The sequence below is a fragment of the Zonotrichia leucophrys genome, chromosome 5, assembly GCF_028769735.1.
Source record: "Zonotrichia leucophrys gambelii isolate GWCS_2022_RI chromosome 5, RI_Zleu_2.0, whole genome shotgun sequence".
Lineage (NCBI taxonomy): Eukaryota > Metazoa > Chordata > Aves > Passeriformes > Passerellidae > Zonotrichia > Zonotrichia leucophrys.
This window is the reverse complement of record NC_088175.1, coordinates 41478567-41500721: the sequence shown is the minus strand read 5'-3', so window position 1 is coordinate 41500721 and position 22155 is coordinate 41478567. Positions and strand designations below refer to the sequence as shown.

Here is a 22155-nt window from a genome sequence, read left to right as displayed (position 1 = left end):
GCAGCCCATGATGGCAGCCAGAACATGTTTCAGCAGGCTGCTGGCCTGCCCTGCCTCCAAACCAGCCCCAGCCAGCCAGCATGAATGGACTGGGGATTGCCACCACCCATGATGCCAGGAACATCTTCCCCAGTGCCCACAGCACTGGGACACAATGGCCAGGGCTGCATGAGTCACCTTGTTGTGCTCAGTGCAACCCCTCCTCTGCTCCCAGGTTTCCCACCACCCAGAACTGCTACTAAACCACCATTTAGTCTTGCTTTTGTGGGTGTTACCCTGAAAAAGGGTGTAGTTTGGGATGTGCCAGTGCCACTGCAAAACGCACCCTCACCTTGTGAATTGTACATCAGTTTAGGAAACGGTGCAGGGAGTGGGTGAAGTCCTGGCACTGTGCCGGGAAAAAGTTACTACTGCTTCCCTTGGGATCTCAGGGATGGTGAATCAGGCTCCACTAATGAGCTGCATCCAGCACCTTCACACCAGCACCAGCACCAGCAGAGGCAGACTGCTTGAAACCAGACTTGCCCAGGCTTGTGCACACGTAGGCTCTGCTCGGCTCAGACAGAATGGTTTTCTTTCCTTTTAGCAGTGAGCTTCAAAATCAGAAATGCATTTTCTTGAATTTGAAGACGCCCTCTAAAAATCCCACCCACAGCTGAGCAAAAAAATAATCTTCATCTCTGAACTGAAGCTTTCCTTGCCCTGTAGGTCATTGCAGTCCACAACATTGGTGCTGCTGCAATAAATAAATTTAGGGAAAAAACACTGAGGAAAGGGTGAAGGCAAACACACAGCCATGTGTAAGGACAAATAGACCACTGCAGCAACCCTGGCAGAGGTCTGCCAAACTGCAAATGGGAGACCTGCTAGAGCCCCCCCAAAATAAGGCATTTGAAACTTAACATGAGCTAGTGTGCTCCGGTGGCCAAGAAAATCAGTGACATCCTGGCCTATATCAAAAATAGTGTGGCCAGCAGGGTTAGGGCAGTGACTGTCCCCCTGTACTGCTGCCAGAGAGGCTGCAACTCAAGTCCTGTGCCCAGTTCTGGGCCCCTCACTACAAGCAAGTCATTGAGGCACTGAAGCATGTCCCGAGAAGGGCAGTGGAGCTGGTGAAGTGTCTGGAGCACAAGTCCTATGAGGAGAGGCTGAGGGAGCTGGGAGTGTTTAATCTGGAGAAAAGGAGGCTCAGGACTCATCACTTTCTACAACTGGTTGAAAGGGGATTGCAGTGAGGTGGGAGCTTTTTTTCCCAGGTAACAGATGACAGGATGAGAGAAAATGGCCTCAAGTTGTGCCAGGGTAGCTTAAGACTGGATATTGGAAAAATTTATTCCCTGAAATGGTGATCAGGCATTGGAACAGACTGGTCAGGGAAATGGTGGAACCACCATTGTTGAAGGCATTTAAAAGCCATGCAAATGTGACGCTTAGGGACATGGTTTAGTGGGGGGCTTGGCAGTACTGTGTTGCTGGTTGAACTGAAGATCTTAAGGGTCTTTTCCAACCTAAAGGATTCTATGTTTATAAACTAAGCTGCATGAGGTCCCTGCCTGTGGGGCAAAGGGCAGATGGGACAGCCAGGTGTCACTTGCAGAGGAGACCCCAATCTCCCAGAGCTGGGGTGCTCTTCCCAACTGGAGCTATTGGAGCTGAGTCATTTGACCCCACCTTGGGAATCCTCTCAAGCAGGCAGGCAGGGAGGTTGCAAAAGCATGGCCCGGCCCCAGGGGTGTGTCACCCCACACCCACAGCTGGGGCTGCCAGGGAAGATGTGCTGGTTCACCCCTGGAGCCGCAGGGGATGCAGGGGGCTAGGGAGACAGAGCAGTAAGGAAAGGGGCTCATCCATTGTGACAAAAATAGGAGTGAGGAAGGATAGACCCCTCCATTGTGTCTCACCTTCTCTAGATACCTCAGCCACGGCACTCCCTGTTTGCTCCACAAACAAGGAAAAGTGTGTAAAAACCCCTAAGCCCAGGCTCGCGCTACTCTATCTTTTTAAGATAATATGGTGCAACTTTCACGGTCCCAGCCTATAAACACCCAGACGTGCTCCCAGCTCCTGGTTAAACATACCCACTGTACTTCTCAAGGCTTTAACATCAGGGCAAACATTCCACAGAGGTGCTGAGGGAGCCTGAATGCAGAAATCCTGTCTCCTTGCTGGAGCCACTGGCCTCCCAGCCTGTAGGCACTGCAGTGTCAGCTACAAAACTACTGGGGCCAAGGGACAGAGACAGATTAAAAACTCGGAGGATAAGACCCCCAGTCCCTTCCCATCCTGCAAGCATCCAGGAGAGGATCATTACTGTAACATTCCTTGACACAGCTCCATTCTCCCTTTTTCCCAATAAACCATTGGAAACATGGGACATATAAGTCACTTAGCTCAAAAAGCAGCGACCCTCTCGCACTGGTATGAGAGCAGTCCCACGTGAAGACACAAGACTTGCTACCAGGAAGCTCAAGCAAAGGCTCATTCATAACAGCAAAGCTTGCCTCTAATCTCTTGGAATCAAAGACACAGACACAGCCTGGGTCCAGAGTTCTTTGCTGAAGCACTTTCCTGTGTGATGGTACGTGACTCGTATGCTGTACTCACCGGCCCATCCCTGCACTCTGGAGCCCACTCCACAGCCATGGGATTCTAGCAGAGACTGGCCAGACTGGAAAAGCTCAAGGAGGTGCTACCATAGGTGCCCCAGCCTGGAGGCCAAGGTGCAGGTTTTCTGGCCAGCTACAGTTTCCCAGCCACTTCAAAGAGAAGGGAGGAGAACTGGTACTTCACTTACTCTGCCACAGGCTCCAGGAAAACCTATAAGGGACATAAGGGAGGCCTGGGCCTGGCATCAGGGCTCTCCTTTTTGCCTGCAAAGCACATTTGTAAAGGGGTTTAGAGCCCTTTGTGAGGGTGGGTTTGCTTGGATGGGGCCACAGTGGGGCGGGTTTATGTCTGACCCACTCCTGCCCACGAGCATCCAGGGGGATGAGATGAGGAGACTGTGAGCTGGAGCCCTCAGCAGCAGCAGCAGCAGCAGCAGAGATGCCTCTGGGGTCAGGCTGCCGGTGCTGCAGACCCGCTATGCCTTGGCCCCTTGCCCGAATGAGCCACACGGGATTTTGCTGAGTCATGCAGTGCCTCGGGGCCGGGAGGGCAATGCTTTGTGCTGACTCATGGTCAGTGGCACTCAGCTTGACCACACACCCGCAGGGCCAGGAGGGAAGCGGGAAGCAGGTGCTGGCCAAAATAACGGGACCCACCAGGTTCAACCAATGCCTCCAGCGATCGCTCCAGAAATCCTCATCCCAATGGCAGCTGTGCCCCACAGGCAGGCAGCAGGTTTCCCGAAGCCCATCAGCTTGACCAAGATGGGGCAATTTGGAGAGCTCATGGGACAAGATACAGCCCAGGGTAGAAATGCCCTCTAAAATGTTTGGGATGGATCACAGTTGGGGGGGGTAGCATGCACAGACCCAGGGCAGCAAGGTCCTGTGTGAGGCCATGGGAGGATGGAAGAGGCTTAGGGACAGAGTGTGGGAAGGAGTTGGTGCAAGTGAGGTGCCAGTGACATGACCCAGTAATTTTACAGAAGTTTCATGAACACGAATGTGATGGGAGAGGGACAGGAACCTCATCACAAAGCTAGGGGTCCCCCACTCCAGCAGTGCCCAGCTCGTCCCACAGGCTGCTGCTTTCCCATCCCCAGGACTAGGCACAAGCACAGCAGAAAACAAGCCACTCCAGCCCTCAGGACTTGGAAGGGAAAATGTCTGTAAATCCGATTTAATTTTTATTGTTTTTCTAGCAGGTCTCGTGGCTCTGTAGGAGCTGTCACAGGAAACTGGACAGGAATTAGCTGTGGCCTCCTGAGTTGGTGGCTTGGCACCTCTGAGCGCCGTTACGACACTCCGGTGGTGGTGTAGAGCCCATCCCAGTACTCAGTCTGCGTTTTGAGGAGGGGGCAGACCTCAGGGATTGCTGGTGGCTGGTGTCCCCCCAGGCTCTGCCCTGCACCAGCATCATTCTCAGTGGCTGCAGGTTGCACAGTACCACCACAATGCATTTTGAGGAGTGGCAGATATGACTTGACATCCCCTCCCGGGCCCCCACTGCTCTTCCCAAAAAAGCTGTGGCCTAGGATATGCCCATCTGCTCCAGAAACACCCAGCTCGGAGGGACTGGAGTGCCCCAAAGTGGAGGTGTCCTGTGGCCAGGGAGAAACACGGGGCTGGGGGGCTGCCAGGGCCCCCTGGGCAGGGGTGCACAGTGACACCCTGAATGCTGCACAGTGGTGACAGCGGGTGGCAGGGTGGCCGAGGTCCCTGAGCAGCCGAGCCCCACGAGGAACTGGGGGTCTGCTGCCTGGGGCTGTGCGTGTGTCCCGGGTCCCCCCTCTCCACTCCCCAGGGAGAAAAAACGCCAGATAATCTGGAAAGAACAAAAAAAAACCCATCCCAGCAGGAGGAAGCTAAAGGCAGTCCAGAACGGGGCACGCGCGGCCGGGCAGGCATCTCGTGACTGATTTCACAGTGTTTATTCCCCTTTCCCGGGGGCTGAGTCACGGCCCGAGGCGCCGGGGGTCAGCCCGGGGGGAGCCGTGAGGCGGCGCCCCCGGCCCCGCGCCCGATCCCCGCTCCCCGCCCCGGCCCGCCCTCACGTGACGCCGCTGGTTGCAATTTTAGACCGTCAGCTGACTCCTGAAATCCGTGGAGAGGGGCCGCTGTGCCTACAAAAACAGGGACGGACAGCGGGAGCGGCGTCGCGGCCTCTCAGCGTCGGGACCTCCAGCCTCTGACCCCTCGCCACCACCGCCAGCAGCGCCATCGCCGCCATGGGCCCCCGCGGCCTCCTCCTGCTGCTCGCCCTGGCCGGGTCCTGCGCCGCCCTCATCAGGTGAGCGGAGGGGGTTCCTCAGGGGCTGCTGAGCCCCCCGGGTTGGCGGGGGACATGGGAACATGGGAGAAGCACCCCCGGTGCTGCTGCAGCGGTGCCCTCCGAGCTCCTCTCGCAGCCCTCCGTAGCGGGTGGCTCCCCCTCCATCGACGCAAGGAGGGGAAGGTTCGGAACATCCCCCCCATCTTGCGCATGGAGGGGCCTTGCCCCAGCTTCCCGTGCACCTGGTGACCCTCTGGCAGCCCGCCGGCCTTTCCCGCTATCCCCTGGCTTTGGGAAAAACACCGAACGCAGCGCGGCAAGGGGCATCTGGCATAGGGCGCTGGCAGGAGCCCAAACCTCACCCACCTCGTGCTGGCGCGTCCCCTGTTTTGAGTGGAGCCCTGCTGCCCCCTTTCCCTAGGTATCCTTGCCCTACACCCCCCCTTTAACAGGTGTGTCTTTGCCGTCCCCACACAGGATCCCCCTGACCAAATTCCCTTCCATGCGGCGGATCCTGAAAGAGGCGGGCAGTGAGATCCCGGATATGAATGCCATCACTGAGTCCATCAAGTACAAGTTGGGCTTTGTCGAGGCGGGTAAACCCACTCCGGAGATTTTGAAGAACTACATGGATGTGAGTAACAACCCCCCTGCAGACCATCCCCTGCACTGCAGCGGACCCCAGCACAGTGTCACTTGTAGGGGTACCATCCCAGGTGGGGTGAGACATGCCAGCCTGCCACCAGCCAGGAAGACAAAGGAGGGAGAGATGTTGATCCTCTAGGACAGATTAACGCATCGCCGTGGCTTAGTGAGTGGGTACCAGAAGGTGCTTCCCATTATTACTAAACTAAAAATACTAATACTAGTAATTATAACAATAACAAACAACCCACTGCCACCCAAGCAGGAGCTTTTCAGTTTGTGACCTATTTCCTTTCCCCTTTGTCACTAATTAACCATCATAAATAGGGGCCTGCTCACTTACAATCCTTCCTATCATCTTCTGGACATTTGGACTCTATTTTTGGCAAGACAGGGGCATAAAAATCATGCTCCACTCCTTGAGGATGGTAGCTTACTATGGTCCTGGGGATGCAGGACCCTTCCTCTCACTATCCTTCATCTTTTGCGCTGCCCTGGGAAAAGCCTTTATCTCTACTTTCTTGTCAGCAACTTAAGGAGCAAAGCGAGCTGGGTGGTGGCGGAAAGAGAAGCCAGATAAAGGGCATGAAGTTTGCCCTTGCCCTGCTGCCAGACACGTGTGGGGTTTACTATTTCAGGGTTCCTTACCGGGCAGTGTAGGGTATGAGCATTGGCTGGCAGAATAAACCTGGGCCCGGGTATTTAGGCATTAATTCAGCCTATGTTCCCCTGCTGCCTTTCCCCAGAGGCTCTTGTCACCCAGCCAGCGCCGTGCTGTCCTGGGAAGGGCCACCGGTGTTTCAGTTGGCAGTGTTGAAAGCCAGGGCGAGCAGTTGTGTCACGGTGCTGTCTCTTGCAGCCACTGGCTCAGACCGCCACTCAGGGCAGCACTGTTTTCCCTTGTCACAGAGGCACCAATCCAACCTGTGGTGGCAGATAAAGGACTGCTGCGTCCCTCCCAGCCTGGCTGAGAATACTTTTGCTGCCAAATGAATTCTTGGGACAAACCCCGCTAGCCTGCCTCGTGTGCTTCCTGCCCTGGGACCCTTCATGGGTCTGTGTGTGTGACAAACAGAGCCACTGTACCGGGGGTTAATTTTCAAGCCCCAGCAATAATTACAGAACCACTGGAAGCAAGTGCTCCTCCCCATTATGGCTAATTGCAGTGTTGCAATGGATTGTTAATTAGTGAGCAAGCCTTGCAAACTGAGCGCACAGGAGGTGAACAGCTTTGATAATCCTGTTTTCTTCCCTTCCCCCCTTTCCCCCCCTCTTTATTAAGTACACGTGGGGTTTGGAAAGGCTACTGGCTGACTTCCCTTGCTTCTCCAGCCTTCTCTTCAGAGCCCTGAACCAGGTGCCCACCAGGCAGGACACAGCTCCCTGCTTGTTTGGGAGGACTGGGGAAAAATGAGTCCATGTAGCACCTGCCTAGCATTCTCCATTCATCCTCACCTCTGTGGAGAGAGGGATACTTTGCCAAGAACTCAGCCATTCAGGTTTCTTCCAGTCCCAGCAAAAATGTAGTCTTAGAGCAAAGGTGTGCTCTAAGATACCTGTGCTACAGGGACTTCTCCCAGTCTTTCACACTGGAGGCCTGAATGCATCTCTGGTGGTGCTGCTCATGCTCTTTGCTCCCACCACTCCTCCAGTTTTCCACCTGTCGAGACTGAGCATTTGTTTATTCCCCCCCATTCCCAGAGCTCACCAGCAAGCACCAAAGCCCCCAGCAGCTGTACCTCCACCTGCAGTGGGCAGTGCTGCTGCTTTCTGCAGCCCACAGTTTCTCTGCAAAGCCACGAGCAAAGCAGCTTCCCAGCCAGTTTCAGCTTTTCAATAACGCAGGTGTTTTGCTTGGCTTCCTTCCATCATTTTTTCTCATCCTTGTAGTGAACTGCTAGCCTGCAGACCTTCCCCCTTCTCTTCTTCTCTGTCTCCATGCCCCAAATGTCCTCCCCCGCACACGCCCATCCCACTTGTCCTCAATTTATCCTTTTCACACCCGCTGTAATGAACGCTGAAGGGGAGCCTCCCTTCCAGAGGAAGAAGGTTGGGAACCCATCGGTGCCAAAACCAAGAGGAGGGCAATGTCTAGATAGGAAGCTGATCCTCTATTCAACCCTAAGAGATTTTTTGATCTCTAATCCCTGCTTTCAGCCAGCTGCCTCTGCTTATGGTTCCCTTCTTCTGCTTTGCAGGCCCAGTATTTCGGTGTGATCGGTATCGGAACACCCCCCCAGAATTTCACCGTGATCTTTGACACTGGCTCCTCCAACCTCTGGGTGCCATCCGTGCACTGTTCCCTGCTGGACATCGCCTGCAGTAAGTGTCATGGGTGCCAGAAGCTGCTAATCAGCTTCTCCTTCCTGCAAAATGCAGAGCCTTGCATTGCAAATGGAGAAACTGAGGCAGCAGCGTGAAAGGACTTGCCAGAGGCTGATGGGCTTTTTAGGGCGAGAGCTGGAAATACAATCCCAGCTTCCTGCATCCATCCTTCATTAGTCCTTTCCTGGGTTTTTTCTTTTCCAAGTAGCCCCTATACAGGGCCAAATCTTCTCCAACAGCTTCAGCCCTACAGCAGGGGAGCAGCATCATCGACTGTGATGTTTCTCCCCAAATTATAGACCAATGCTGCTGTTATCCCATTGCACAAGGCTGACTTTTTTAAGTCAGCCTCTTGCCAGATCTGATACAAACTGTCCTAGTTTCTGGTTTATTGCTGCACAGAGCATGTGTGTGCATGTTTATGGAGTTATAATTAACGAGAGCCAGGTAGGCACAATGAAATGAGAATGTCTTAGGGACTGCAAGTTTTTTTTTTATTCTGTGGCATTCCTATGCAGTAAACTTCCACAGCTGAAGATGTCAAACCCAGCTATGGCAAAATGCCATTCAAAAGCCGCTGGTTGTGCTGCTTTAGCAAAGTGGAGAAACCTGTGGAGTCAACAACTGCAACCATGAAAGGCATTCCACAGTGCTCATTGGGAGTAGAGTGGAAATTTGGACTTCTTGTACAGACACCTTCTCTTTGCATATGTGAAACAAGATTAGGACACTGACAGGGTGGTGAGGTTCAGACCTGGTATGCCTAGGGGGTTCCTGATTTGTAGCAGGGAGATGGTTTCTCAAGGCAGTGCTTTGGGAGGTGCTGGGACCAAAGGGCTCATTTTATGAATATACAAGGGGCTTAACCTCCTGCCAGACTGGAATTCAAACTGGGACCCAGACAGCCTAGCTGGGAAACTCCTTGTGTAGCTCTGTCACTTTGTGCAGGGCTCAGCTGGTTCATCCTCAGCTGCTGTGTGCACCCTTAGCAGCCAGCCATGGGACTGCGCTGGCCAGCTCGTGACTTGGGAGGAGTCTGGGGAGGCGGAATCTGCCTGCCCATAAAACTAGGGATATCCTACAGCTCCCAACCCAGCCAAGGGGAAAAGCAGCTTAGGCTAGGGAAAAGCCCTTCTCTGAAAATAAAGGGATATTTTGAGTTCTTCCTGTACTAAAAACAATTTTTGAAAAATTCCAGCTACTCCTAGTAAAAGAAACGCGTAAGTCCATGAGGTGAAAATGTTCCTGCCCTGAGCAGACTATATTTAAAGCCACCCTGGTTCTCCATGGCATGTGGAGGGATACATTTTGCTCTGCTGACTAACACACCACACCAACCACATAACCTCTAGGCTTTTAATACCCAACGGCCAAATCGGATTTAACAGCCTGAATTGGATCTGCCCACCTAATTCCCCAGACACTGGAAATGCTTTGTTAAGCTATCTGGGCTTGGCCAACCCTGGGTTCAGGCCCAACTTCTCATTGAGTGTCCATTTGTCTGGATAAACTGGATGGTGTGGGGCTAGGTTTTGGGGAGCCGTAGGTATAAAGGAGCACTAATGCTGTGTGTCCCCTTGTGTCCCCTTTCCCAACTGCAGTGGTGCACCACAAGTATGACTCTTCTAAATCCAGCACCTATGTGAAGAACGGCACCAAGTTTGCCATCCACTATGGGACAGGGAGCCTTTCCGGGTACCTCAGCCAAGACGTGGTCACGGTGAGTCATGACTGCCCAGACTGCTTTCAGTAGAGAGCTTGGGGCTGTTAGATTTCAATGGATCTCCTTTCTTGAGTGTCCCACTCTTATGAAACATCCTTCAGTGCTGTGTTTCCAAGTCCTTTGAAATGACATGGTAATGATGTCTGTTAAGGTAGCAATAACCATGGCAGGCTGAGAAGGGAGAAGGTATTAATCTGCAGGTCGGCGGGCTTAGAGTGGGGACTGCTCACATGGTGCCCCTCCAAACATCATCTCTGGCCATCCCTCCAATACTTTTCCTTGTGACCCCAAAAATTTACCAGCCCAAGCATATTCCAACACCACTGCACAGACTGCTGGTGGTGCCCAGCTTGTTCTTGGCCAATATCCCCACATCAGTGGATGCCCACGTGGGCAGCTGCCCAAACACAGACCAGAAAAGGTCTCTTTACTGCCCCATCCTGGTCTCACGTCACGAACTGGTGCTTATGCTTATAAAGACTAGGTAACACCCTTGGGAGTATTCAGTGTGCAGCTTGAGTTACCTGTGTGGTGGTTGCTTCACAGTTTGCTTTTCAGCAAGCAAAGCTTGAGCTTTCTGTCCTGTGAAGGACAAGTGCCTTTCATGACTTCCTCCCAGGTACAGATGCTCGGTAGAGTTTGCCAGCTGCCAAACGTCAGGGGTGCATGTGCTCTCAGATTACTTGCTCTCCTGGCAGGGATAAGAGCATATGTTTGCTTTGCAGCGGGGGGAGAAACAAAGCAAAAGTTTTGAATAAGCACATAAATCTGGGGATTTGGAGGTTTCTATTTAGGTTCAGCTGAAAGTACTGGTTTACCAATTTCATCAGAATCAAAATGTATCCAGGAGAAGCTTAAAGTGTGTGACTCTTGCAGGATGCACTCTTTAGCCAGTTCTTACAGCATGAAGATTTCAGGCTAGCCTGGAAGCATCAACTGTTGCCTCTATGCTGCATCCAGAGATGGATGCAGTAAGGCAAACAGCAAACTTCATTGTCCTTAGAAAGTGTGGGCTTAATGCAAGGACTGAAATGAGTCAGAAAGAAGATTGCCATTTTTTCTCTTTTTTTTTTTTTATTTGTAATTGTCACCCTAGTCCCTGTTTGCTGATTAGTTCTCCATTTCCCAGCAGCTGAGAGGAAGGATTTTGTGCCTCAGTTTGTTTGGGAAGTGGGGATGCCTCTTGTCAGACAGCACAGCTTGTACCATTTTGTTTCTGTCTGCAAGAAGAGAAACCTCTTCCATGGAGCTGAGCAATGTCCCACTTGTAGTAGGCAGGAGCAGGGGTGACTGAGGGTCAGGGACCTTCTGCTTGGACGCACGGATGCATCCTCTGATGCACTACATGTTGTAGGCAAGCTCCCAGTCAGGTATAGTCTTGAAAGAAAGACACTGAAATAACCTTCAGGGTGACCCTCTTGGCTCCAGCCATTCTGGTGGGTGGAAGCAGCCACAGCAACCTCTGGTAGCCCCAACATCTGACCAAAAGATGCTTGTTGGCAGGTAGTCAGAGTCCCTCAGCCCTAATGGGTTTTTGAGAGGGTGATGAGCTCATGTCAAACATCCTCTCTCATTCTGTGGAGGAGCAATGCCTGTAGCTCTGCACTCTGCACTCTCCAAAGAGCAGCAGGTTCAGCCAGCCCTCTGCTGCTCAGACATCTCATCTCTTTATCACAGCCCAACCTTGGGATGTCCTTCAAGGACAGCAGAGGAAACTTAGCTGACCATGGGGCACAGTGCCTCTCCCATGACTGCAGTGCAGATACACTGCACAGATTACTTTCCTTGCCTCTCCCTTGTGCCTCTACATCCCAAGCCCTGGTGCCAGGCTGTGCCTTAGAGGCCCTCACTTCTTGGTCTGTCTTTGCCATCCAGTGCTTAATAACTGGCTGAGGCCACCAACAAGGAGGTCAGGTGAGCTGTGGAGTGCTGACACCCATCTGCAAAGTGCTGGAGGGTGGCCACCACGCAGCTATCCACTGGTCATGGTTTTTGGTTGCTCAGTTTCAGGGCAGGAGCCAGCCAAGAGACAGAGACAAAGGATCTGTGACCTGGCAGGAGCACTCTGCTAAAGATGGTCTTAGGTTTCAGCCCTGCTGTGGACCAAGTGCAGGCAGGGTCTGTTGAGAATATCCATGACTGGGCAGAAATCTGTCTCCCCCTTGGGATGTGCAAGCAGAGCAATATTCAGACACACCTGACACTCAGTGTTATCAGTCCATTGCATTTTACAGTAAGCAGAGGCTTCACTGAACTCTCCAAGCCGCTGAGGATCGGTGGTGCCAAGGGGTGGCGTTTGTGAACCCGGGCTGTACAAGTGGGGCAGGCGCTGGCGAGCGGATGCGTTGCTGTGCGCGCTTCCCCCACATCCTGCCCTGTGGCTTTCAGCTTTCGCAAGGCTCGATCGCCCTTTCCTAGTGCAGTCCTCCAATACCATTAAAGGCAGCACTGCTGTCCCAGCCTTGTGCTGTCTAACCCGGGGGGCATATTAGTAATTTACAGGGATCGTTATCTGCCATCAGGTAGGAGAGGCCAGCTTGTCAGTCCAGCCTGGCTCACTACAGGGCTGCTAGCTGCAGGCTGGGAGGCTGAAATTGTCCTAGTGTGGATGCTAAAATTGCCTCTGGTCAGCCAGAAGCTCACAAGCCTCCTGAACTGCTAGAGCCAGAAGCCAGCAGATGCATCCTGCTCCCCATCAGCAGAGCTATCCTCCTTTCTCTGATCATCTTCTTTCTGGGGATCTGCCCTTGGAAGGCGTTTCAGCTTTCCAGTGGGGAATGCCAGTCCTTCTCATGGCTGGCAAGGGAGATGACCTTTGAATTCTCAGTACTCTGCTTTGCTATTTTCGTGCTTCATGCTCAACCTCACTTTCTTGTCTGGGCCTTCTCTGCTTTCACGGGAGGTCTCTGCAGGCTGGTGGCTCTTCCAAGAGATTCAGCAATGTCCTGGGGATGTTTCTTATGTAGGGGAGATCACAGGGATTGTGGGCAGAGGTGGGAGGGATTTGTGCTCCCAACCGAGGATGTGTGCAGCACCCAAGGAGGTAGGATACACAGATGACTTAGAAGATGTCCAGAGTGGGGAAGAAGATAAAAGGAACAGCACAAGAGCTTTTCAGACTGGGAGGAAATGATGAAGTAAGTGATAGAGGAGGAAATGGAGGAGGGACAAATGGAAATGGGTCCTCTGTGGAAAGAGGAGGGGCTGCAGAACAGCAAGGCCAGTGCTGGGACACTGCAGAAGGCTAAAGGGATTCTTCTTTAAAGTATGCTGGGCTTTGCTGGGATTTGGGAAGTTCCACTGAGCCAGAGTTGCCAGTCTCTTCCCCTGACAAGAGTGGTTTCTGCAGCTGCCTGCAAGTGCAGTGGTGGAAGCAGGCAGGAGTGTGGCAGCACATTGAGGGATGTGCTACAGCCTGTGTTCAGTGAGGGTCTGTTACCACCCAGGTCCCCTGAGTCAGTTTTCTTTACAATCTGCTTTTCCCTTCCCTCCCCATCTCCCCGCAGCTTGGTGACTTGAACATCCTGGATCAGACCTTTGGGGAGGCCACAAAGCAGCCAGGCATGACATTCATCGCTGCCAAGTTTGATGGCATCCTGGGCCTGGCATTCCCAAAGATCTCTGTGGAGGGCGCCGAGCCTTTCTTCGATAACGTCATGAGACAGAAGCTGGTCGAGAAAAATATGTTCTCTTTCTACCTGAACAGGTAGTGTTGGGTTTGGTGGCACACTCCTGGTTGCGAGGACAAGCCCAGTGGGCTTTTCTCTGTTTTCCAGTAGCATCTCTTGTCATCTGCTGTTTTACATTCTGGACGGCACTTCCCAGTTGAGGAAGTCACAGCAAGTTCTGCTTACAGGAGCAGTCAGGCCAAAATCTCTTAAGTTTGCTGCTCTGAAGTAAGGAGAAGGAAGTAGAAATGCAGTTCTTCTACTGATAAAAAGCTGGATGGATCTCTGACCAGATTTCTTAACTGATGAATAGACAGAGGATGTTTCCAGAGGAAAGAGAAATAGAAATAAGCAGGGCTGTGTTTGTGAGATTAATATTAATGCAGTCCCCTTTATAGAGGTAAACAGCCCTAGTCTGCTGCCAGAATCCGTAAGCCATGTGGTCACCACCATGTCACCTCCCCAGCAAATGTTCCCCCCTATCAGTCATCACTAATGAGAGGCCAGTGCTCTCTCACCACCCTGGGAGATCCTCCTCTGCAGCTGCCAGCACCTTCCCACCCACTGCTGCTCCCCACAGGACACCCCATCACTTTTCTGGCACCATGGCAGTGACTCTGAACTGGTTCAGCCCAAAAAGTAGCACGCCTAGGGCAGAGAGGGCTGCTGCTGGCCATTCAAGCACCAGCCCTCCCCCATCACCATATTTCTTCCCATCTGCTCAGCAGTGAGCTCTTATCTGATGGTAACCTTGAGAGGATTCACTTCAAGGCTGCTGGTTGGCAGAGTTGAGTGCAGATAACCTAACCCTGCATCAGCGGTGTCCAGCCCTGCACAGGCACTTTTTACAAGCTGATTCAGGAAGTCCCGGTGTCAGTGCCTAGTTCCCCTTTGCCATCCCCCTTCCCTGCCATGACTTTCTTCAGGTTTCTGTGAGAAAGTATCAGGTGAAAAGCTGCAGGATGCTTTGGCTGGGCCAAAATATTCCCATTTCCCCATCCCAGCCTGTTTCACAGTACCTGTCCTTATATTGATAGAACATAGCATGACATAATTTATCAGTTTCCCGTACTGTTAATGCTGTGCTTCACCTCTAAACACCCCAGCAGGTGTTTTGGGGAGGCATTGAAGCAGGTTGTTCTCACCCTGCCCTTGATGTTCACAGGTTTGGGTGTTGTTTTTCAGAGATCCCTCTGGTGAACCTGGTGGTGAGATGGTCCTGGGAGGGACCGACCCCAAGTACTACAAGGGCGAGTTCAGCTGGTTTAACGTGACACGCAAGGCCTACTGGCAGATCCACATGGACTCGTAAGTTCCCCATCAACCTGACTGCGTGCAGGGGGTCACATGTGCTGACAACACTTGCCTGAGGCTTCAGTGAGACCCTCCTCGAAAAGGAATCATCCCTGCAACACATCCACACCAAAAAAAGCAGGTTAAATCCCACCCTAGGGCTGGATTGTTTGTTGCTGGAAGGAGACAAAAGGCAGAAGCCATAAGGAGATGTTCTGCAAAGTCCTTTCCTCTTGTTTGTGCCCTGACCTGTGACCTTTGAAAGGATGCCTGCTGCATCCCTGCAAAGCAGAGAAAAATGCCAGTGCAGGCAGGGCGAGCCCCATAGATGAAGCCCCAGTTGTGCCGAGCTCTCGGCAAGGCCTGAGCTGCATGGCTGTCCTGCACACAGCTCCGGAGGAGCAGGATGAGGCCTCAGGAAGGCAGCCCTTGACTGAAGGGCACGGCGCAGCAATCAGCGCGCATTGTTGGAGGCACAGGGGAGGAGAGCAGGCTGAGCTGACGGCCGCCAGCCCCACGGTCTATTCTGAGCTCTCCCACGTGATGGGAACTTAAAAGTGCCCTGTGATCAGAGTGTGTCCTTTTCCTGGGAATTGCATCCCTCCCCAGCGCGGCGTTTCAGTTCTCATTTTCCCCCAGAGCTGCAGCGTTGGCAGAGTATGGCAGACCCTTGGCGAGAAGGCTTTGTCTTTCTGCGCTGCTGTGAAATGCAATGCGGGCGAGGAGGCCAGGCATCTCCTGGCTTGCCTTTTCTCTGCGCAGGAACCCTTCCCTTGCCCATGGCTGTCACAGCACCCTTTAACCCTTTTTTTCCTGCAGCAGCACAGTTCTGTAAAAGTCCATAATTCATTGTCCTTAGCTCTCTCCCATGTCCATTAGCTGTGACACTAGCTCTGGAGTGCGTAGCAGGCAGGGTACGAGGCAGCATCCAGGGTCTCTGCAGAAATGCAGTTACACTTCAAGGCACCTGCTCAGTCACGAGCAGACAACCGAGAGCTAGGGGTCTGTGCGTTGAGTTGGTGCTGCATCAGTGTTTCTGAACATCTGTCCTTCCTGGTGTCTCTTACAGCCCTCCCTTGCCTGCCTGCATACTGCTTCCTGCAGCCTTCTCTGGGAGGCCTTTAAGGGTTGTCTAATGTCTGGGCATCTCTCCCCAGGGTGGATGTTGCCAATGGGCTAAGTGTGTGTGAGGGGGGCTGTGAGGCCATCGTGGACACAGGAACTTCACTCATCACTGGCCCCACCAAAGAAGTGAAGAAGATACAGCAGGCCATTGGTGCAAAACCACTTATAAAGGGCGAGGTGAGGCCAGGCTGAAAATGTGGGTGTCTATGACCATAACAGCACCTATGCTTGCACCCTACTTTGTACCCAAATGCTTGTTGAGACCCTAGTCTTCTGCTCCCTCTCATCTTAGTTCCCAGGCTGTGCTCCTGGAAAAGCCACTGGCACAGCAGGGACCCCTTCATCTCTTCACCCTGGGCAGCATGCACTGCCCTACTCATGCTCACAGTAGAAAACCCAGGTCCCATGAATTAGGAAGGTCCCATTTAGGTCCCATGAATTTTTGGAAGCTTTGAGTCTCTTCTGCCACCCATCTCTGGAAGGTGGAAGAGAAGGGATCTGAGGTGCAGCTGAGACGAAGGATTCACATTAATATGAGTCCAGAGACACTTTAATTAAAGTATATTTCATGCAAATGGAAATCCTATGTATGAAAGTTTTCAACCATCAAAGCTAATCTCACAAGACTTTTCCCTCCGTAAAATTGTGGAAGAATATGGATTATAAAGACCCTGTAGAAAAAAATTGCCTGTTCTGAAAACTCTCCCAAATCAGAGCCAGGAGCATTTGTTGGGCTTTTCTTTAGTGTCAGAGACCCGAAGCTGCAGCAACAGTTGGCCTAGACCTGCCATCATCCCCAAGGCTTGCCATTGTTTGTGAAACTGGTTTTGTCTGTGTACTGAGCCACAGCTGCCTCTCCTCTGGTAAAAACCCCTGGCCATGCCACATCTGCTGTGGCACCCTAGGACTCAGCAGAGCCAAAAGCTGAATCCAACATCGCTTGGCTCCATGCCTATCCATAAATCCCTCTTGCCCCTCAACTTGGCGCCCTAGGCAGGGAGCAGCGTGCTTATCCCAGCTCAAGCTTCTGCACTCTGAGCTGAGCTGGTTTTAGGGAAAGCCACAGCAAAGATGTGACTCTGCTCAAGGAAGACTTTGGGAGAGCGTGGAAGGTCCTATCTAAAACTTTTACTGTTGCAATTTCAGTACATGGTCCCCTGTGAAAAAGTGCCAACGCTGCCTGTCATCTCAATGAAAATAGGAGGGAAGTCCTTCAACCTCACAGGAGACCAGTATGTCCTCAAGGTATGTCCAGGCAGATTTTTCCAGCCTTATGCTTCTTCCCCAAGGCCTGGCTTTTGCTTCCACTGCAACAAAACACAAGAGCAGCCAGAACAGTCCTGGAGCTGGTGCTCAGGAAGAAATCTGAAAGGTTGGGGTTTCAGGGTGCTGGCACTGCAGGTGGATCCACATAACTTCATCAAAGTCTCACAGGAATAAGATCCCCTGCATAGTGCTCGTGAGGAATAGCAGGATGGTTAAGGTAGGGGAGGCAAGCTGTTGCATCACTCCAACAAATATTTAGCTCTTTTCTGTTGCATTCTGGTGCCATGAGGCCAGCCTTATTATAGCAGAGGCCACCAGTCTGTCATTTAAGCCGTCTGAATGAGCTCACAAGGACCAATTTGTGCAGCCCTTCACCAGTGGCTCTAATTCAGAGCTGTGTGGGCTGGGAGGTTTATGGCCACGTGCAGCTTTGATGCTTTTGTGGCTAAGGGAGGGGGAGCTGGGTTTGCAGTTGTAGAAGTGGTGAGTTGGGGGTCACTTTGGCAATCTGTGGATCTCAGTCTGGCAGAGGCTGAAGCGAAGGCAGCCTTGCAGGTGTTCTTGCCAAGCCTGCAAGGTTGAAGAAAGGGAATGGCCTGCTTAAATTAAAGCTCTCACTCCTCTTTTTAGATGACTGCACAAGGAGAGACTATCTGCATGAGTGGCTTTTCAGGCCTGGACATCCCACCCCCTGGGGGCCCACTCTGGATCCTGGGAGATGTCTTTATTGGACCCTACTACTCCGCCTTTGACCGTGATAACAACCGTGTTGGCTTTGCCACAAGTGCCTAAACAGCTGCCCCCCACTGCCTCTGCCACACACACACTTAAACACACACACATGGGAGCTGTAGAGAAAGGTTACCAGTATTAGAAATCCAGTGAGTGGAAAGGAGAAAGAAAAAAAAAAAAAGAAAAAGAAACAGAATTAGATTTAAAATTACATGGAAAATAGTCATTAGTGCCCTGCTAGCTACTTTTTCCACTCTGAGTAAGTGGTGCTGGGAGGTCTCTAGCTGATAACTCCAGCTGGAGTAGTCCCTTGCTTTACTGCTAGGTCTTCCAGTAGTTCTTTTTGAGAATGATTCTCAGAGCTAAACAAGGCCCTCTCACATCTCCCAGCACTGGGGTCCTTCCTGGGGGGAGGGGGGGCAGCTGGCTGAAGCCAGCCCCTGGCACATCTGTTCATGCAGAGAGGCTGTGCTACATCTCTTGGGTTTGGTCTTCTGTGCTGGGGGAGAGGGATGAGGGAAGGCTGTCCTGCACATCAGTTCTTACTGCTTTTTCATTCATGAAGTGGGGGAGTGGATGGCCTGGGAGAATCTGTCTTTATGACCCCTCCTTGGAGGTTGAGGCAGTAACCAGTAGGTTATTTCTCAAGGAGTTTGTGCTAGGTTTGGTCCTAGGAGAGCATGTCCTGGGCTACAGCGATGGGGAAGCATGGTAATGTGCCCAGAGGGCGAGTTTCAGAGCCTGAGGGCTGTGGTGGTGTGTTTTGTTTAGTGATGGCATTAGTGAGAGAGCTGGGAGGCATAGTGTCCACATCCCTGACATAATGGGACATGGGTTTGTAGGGGGGCTCTAGGCAGTGGGGCTTTTCAGTCAGTATGAATATTAAGAGGGTCAAGATAGGTTATAATAGAGGTAACTTGAATTCAGGGCCATGAAGGTCCAGCCTTCTGCTGAGCAAAGTCATGTGGCACAAGTTCTCTTGAGTTTAGTGACCTTCTCCCAGGTTCCCCAAACAGCAGATCTTCCCAGCTTTAACCACAGCTAGTGAGTTAAGAATAATGTTTCCTGAAGCAACTAAGTGATCTACAAGCTGAAATCATTATGGTAAAATCTGTGTTTGTCAGCCACATAAGAGCTTTTGGAAACATGATTCACAGCATTTGGAACTGCCCAAAACTCAAGAGACAGTTGGCAGAACCAGCAAACCTCCTGGGCAGGAGGATGCCATGGAAGCTGCTGGACTTACATTCGCTTTCCCTGCTGCCCTGTCCCAAAATCCAACTGCCTTTAACACCCTCTGTACCTGCTTTCCACTTCACTAATGCTGTTGATGTCTGTTCATGTCCAGCTGTGTTGCACAGAGAATGAGGCACAATCCTGCTTTGGATTTAGCCAGTTTAGCTGTGCACACAGATCCTCCCAGAGAGCTGGGGTCTGCGCACACGGAGCCGCTTGCTGGGCTGGCACTGGTAGGCAGATACTGGTGGAGCTGGGAGCATGATAAAATTAGTTTTAAGCAGTACTGGAAAGCAGAAGAGAGCCTGCCAAGAATCCGAGGCCCTAAGCTGGGAGTAAAAGACTCTCTTCATTTTCCCAGTGTGCTGGATCAGGTCCTGAAGTTAAGGGAGTGGCAGCAGATAAGGAACAAAGCTTGGAGTGGCAGAAAGATAAGATCCGTGGCGGCCATGACCTCAAACCAACCTAAACAGATGGCAAAATCCTGGCTACCCAAAATTCGCTCATAATCCTGCCAGCAGTAGCAGTGGGGCCAAGAAATTTTTTGAGAAAGGTCTTTGGGCAGTGAATGAATAGACAGTTTTGCCCAGTTGAATAAGTTTGGCATTATAACCATGCTTCTCCTTGGGGGGTCTGGCATAGACAGTGGGGACAGGCATAGGCACACATGGGACACATGCTTTGTGCCCTACAACCCCAGATGTGACAAATGCTGCTCCCCAAAACTTCCTTCTGCCTCCTCATAATCTTCACCTGGAGCTCTGCATCTGGACACCAAAGGACATCTGTTTAAGACTGGTCAGAGAACAGTAGCATGTTACCAAAAAAAAAAAATCTTCAGTAGCTGCTCCAAAATTAGCAAATATTTAGCACCTCTCCAGAGATCTTCAGTTTCACACCAGTTAAGTGCTCCGAGCTCCTCCAAGTTCTGCTACATCCTTTCCCGGCCCCAGGATTTCTTCAGCATGGGAAGACAGAGTTGGCCTCTTGGGTACCTGCTGAACACATCACACCTGATGTGAGGTGGAAGCTTGAACATCTTCAGCATCAGATTGAAGTGGGATGTGCAGCGCAGCCCCAGATGGAGCCCTTGGGCCGTGGCTGTGCTGGGTGTGGTCCCAGCACAGTGACTCCAGGGGACCGGGTCTGTCAGCAGGCAGGAGGCAGCTGCCTGGGAAAGCATGGCCCAGAGTGATGCTCTGAGTGACACTAGGATAGGCTGGAGGACCAGTTCACTGCAGTCTTCCCTGAATAGGTCTCTTCCCCCTGTTATGTTATTTGCATTTTTAAACCCATCTCTAATCGTGTGACTGGTTTTTTAAAATTATTTTGCTGTCAGAATTGTCTCTTCACAGAAAATTGAACAGAAAATACAGTATTTTCCCCATTAACTCTGAGAGTGGTCATTCTTTTGCGGTTTGAGATGACAAATTTTGTGGGTGTGCAGAGACTGTATCTCCCTGACCTATTGTCCCTGGACATCTGATTGCACTCTTGTGTGGACTCCTGTGTGTTTCAGAAGGGTGTCTCCCTTTCTCTCTGATAAGGAAACATGCTTGGACCTTGTTGGATTTGTCATTTCAATGGATTAAAACATAACCTCTGCAAGGTGACATGACAATGCCACCTGCCTGATGCAGCCCCACTGGGCCAGCGAGCATTCCCAGTGTCCCTGCTAGCCTACAGCCTTCTCCTGGGGCCACACCTTCCCAGCTGAGTATTGCCAAAGGTAGTCCATTTACAGGGAATCAAGCTGTCCCCTGATCATCTGGACCCATTAGAACAAGCTCCTGCTTAGGATTAGAACAAGTTCCTGTTTAGGATTTGGAGTAGTCCTGTAGCAGCCAAAGCAGAACTTCATTTCTAAGTTTGGCCTAAAATCAGCTAAGGTGTGAAGTCTGGGGAAGTCCTGTAGCCCAGTGATGAACATGGTGTAGGGTTTTTCAACAATGTAGGAAAAATCCATCCCTCTTGCCTAGCTGTGTAATTTTTAGTCCCAGCTCTGCTGTATGGGAGCTGGAGACTGAAGCGGAATGAAGGCCCCATGTGCCAGGTGGAAGATAAGAGCTAATCCCTACTTTGAAAAAAGCATCATCTACATAAGCAAGATGGATGCAGCCAAGTCCCATCCCATCTTCTGAGCACAGATCTAAGCACACAGCTTCGCTGATTTCCCTACTGGCATGTCCTGAGCCTCTGTTCCCCCAGGATGCCTAAATTCCCCAATCAGCTGTTCCCCTATGTTAAAGAGATGGATTTAACCCAAAAGGGCTGGCTGGATCCTGAAAACAAATCATGCAGCCTACTGTTCCTCAATAGCCCAAGGGGAGAACAAGTCATCTGCTGCCAAATATTTATTGACAGGAATATGAGGGCCCTATTTCTGCTGGGGGGATTCTGCCTAAGTCTTCAATCATGCCTTGTGTACAGAACATTACATCCCAGTGGGAGCAATCACAGCCTTGATCTTGGCCAAGAGCAGGAGAAGCCAAGAGCTGGAATTGCCCACCCATGCTTTTCCAGCAGGGAGCAAAGCACACACCCTGCCCCAGGAGCAGCCTGAATGCAGCCCCACACTATCTTGCCCAGAAAATCCTCAGGTTTACTTCAGCCCCCCTGTTTACTGCACCATCTCTGCAGAACTCCACGCACAGGAGAATTTGGTATTTCACTCTTCATTGAATGTCTCCATCGGTGCAAAAAAACATCAAATGTTTCATTACATGTCCCCTTAACGAGTAGGGGGCATGGCACTGACCCCCAGGGCTGTCTTCATGGGCCAGATCCTTCTTCATTTCTGGGCTTTACCAAAAGCCCATTAAACCAGTGGCTTCCTCTTCCTGCCCAAGGAGAGGGAAGATGAGACCCCTCATTTATGGAGATGACTTGCTCATCTGGTTGGCTCAGCAATTTGTTCATTTGGGAAACTATTTTTACTCACCATGAATGACTAAGCACATCGTTTTGGGGGCTGATGGCTTTTCCTTTTTCCGCTCTTTCTTGGATTTGTTTATTTTTAGGTTTCTTTGGGAGGGAAGAGAAGCGGAGTGCAGAATGAAAGCTCAGAGAACAGGAGACAGAGATCAAGGGAGAGTGGGAAGATTGGATTTACCCCTCAGAGTCTCAGGCTGCCTGTTTATGGAACTTAGCAACCACTGAGCAATTTTATAGGGGTAATAAGGAAAGGAGCATTCAGGAGGCTGTGGACTTTTTCCTTCAGAAATAAAAAAGCAAGGTTAGGTTCTGCTAATGGCTTCTGAGAGC

The 22155-nt window shown here is 51.5% G+C and overlaps 1 protein-coding gene across 1 annotated transcript; it reads left to right on the top strand.

Moving 5' to 3' along the window:
* The first annotated feature begins 4677 nt into the window (after positions 1-4677).
* CTSD (cathepsin D) lies at positions 4678-20282 on the top strand. Its single transcript, XM_064714765.1, has 9 exons — positions 4678-4896; positions 5356-5512; positions 7722-7845; positions 9450-9568; positions 13078-13277; positions 14425-14547; positions 15690-15834; positions 16804-16902; positions 17554-20282. The coding sequence occupies exons 1-9, from the start codon at positions 4835-4837 to the stop codon at positions 17713-17715; spliced, it is 1191 nt and encodes a 396-aa protein (XP_064570835.1). The 5' UTR covers positions 4678-4834; the 3' UTR covers positions 17716-20282.
* Positions 20283-22155: the final 1873 nt, after the last annotated feature.

What these genes read in the sequence shown, in the direction of transcription:
- CTSD (XM_064714765.1), top strand. Translation starts at nt 4,835, where the DNA reads ATGGGCCCCCGCGGCCTCCTCCTGCTGCTCGCCCTGGCCGGGTCCTGC. An exon ending in TGGCAGATCCACATGGACTC is followed by an intron (nt 14,548 to 15,689) that starts GTAAGTTCCCCA and finishes ATCTCTCCCCAG; the next exon opens with GGTGGATGTTGCCAATGGGC. An exon ending in AACCACTTATAAAGGGCGAG is followed by an intron (nt 15,835 to 16,803) that starts GTGAGGCCAGGC and finishes TTGCAATTTCAG; the next exon opens with TACATGGTCCCCTGTGAAAA.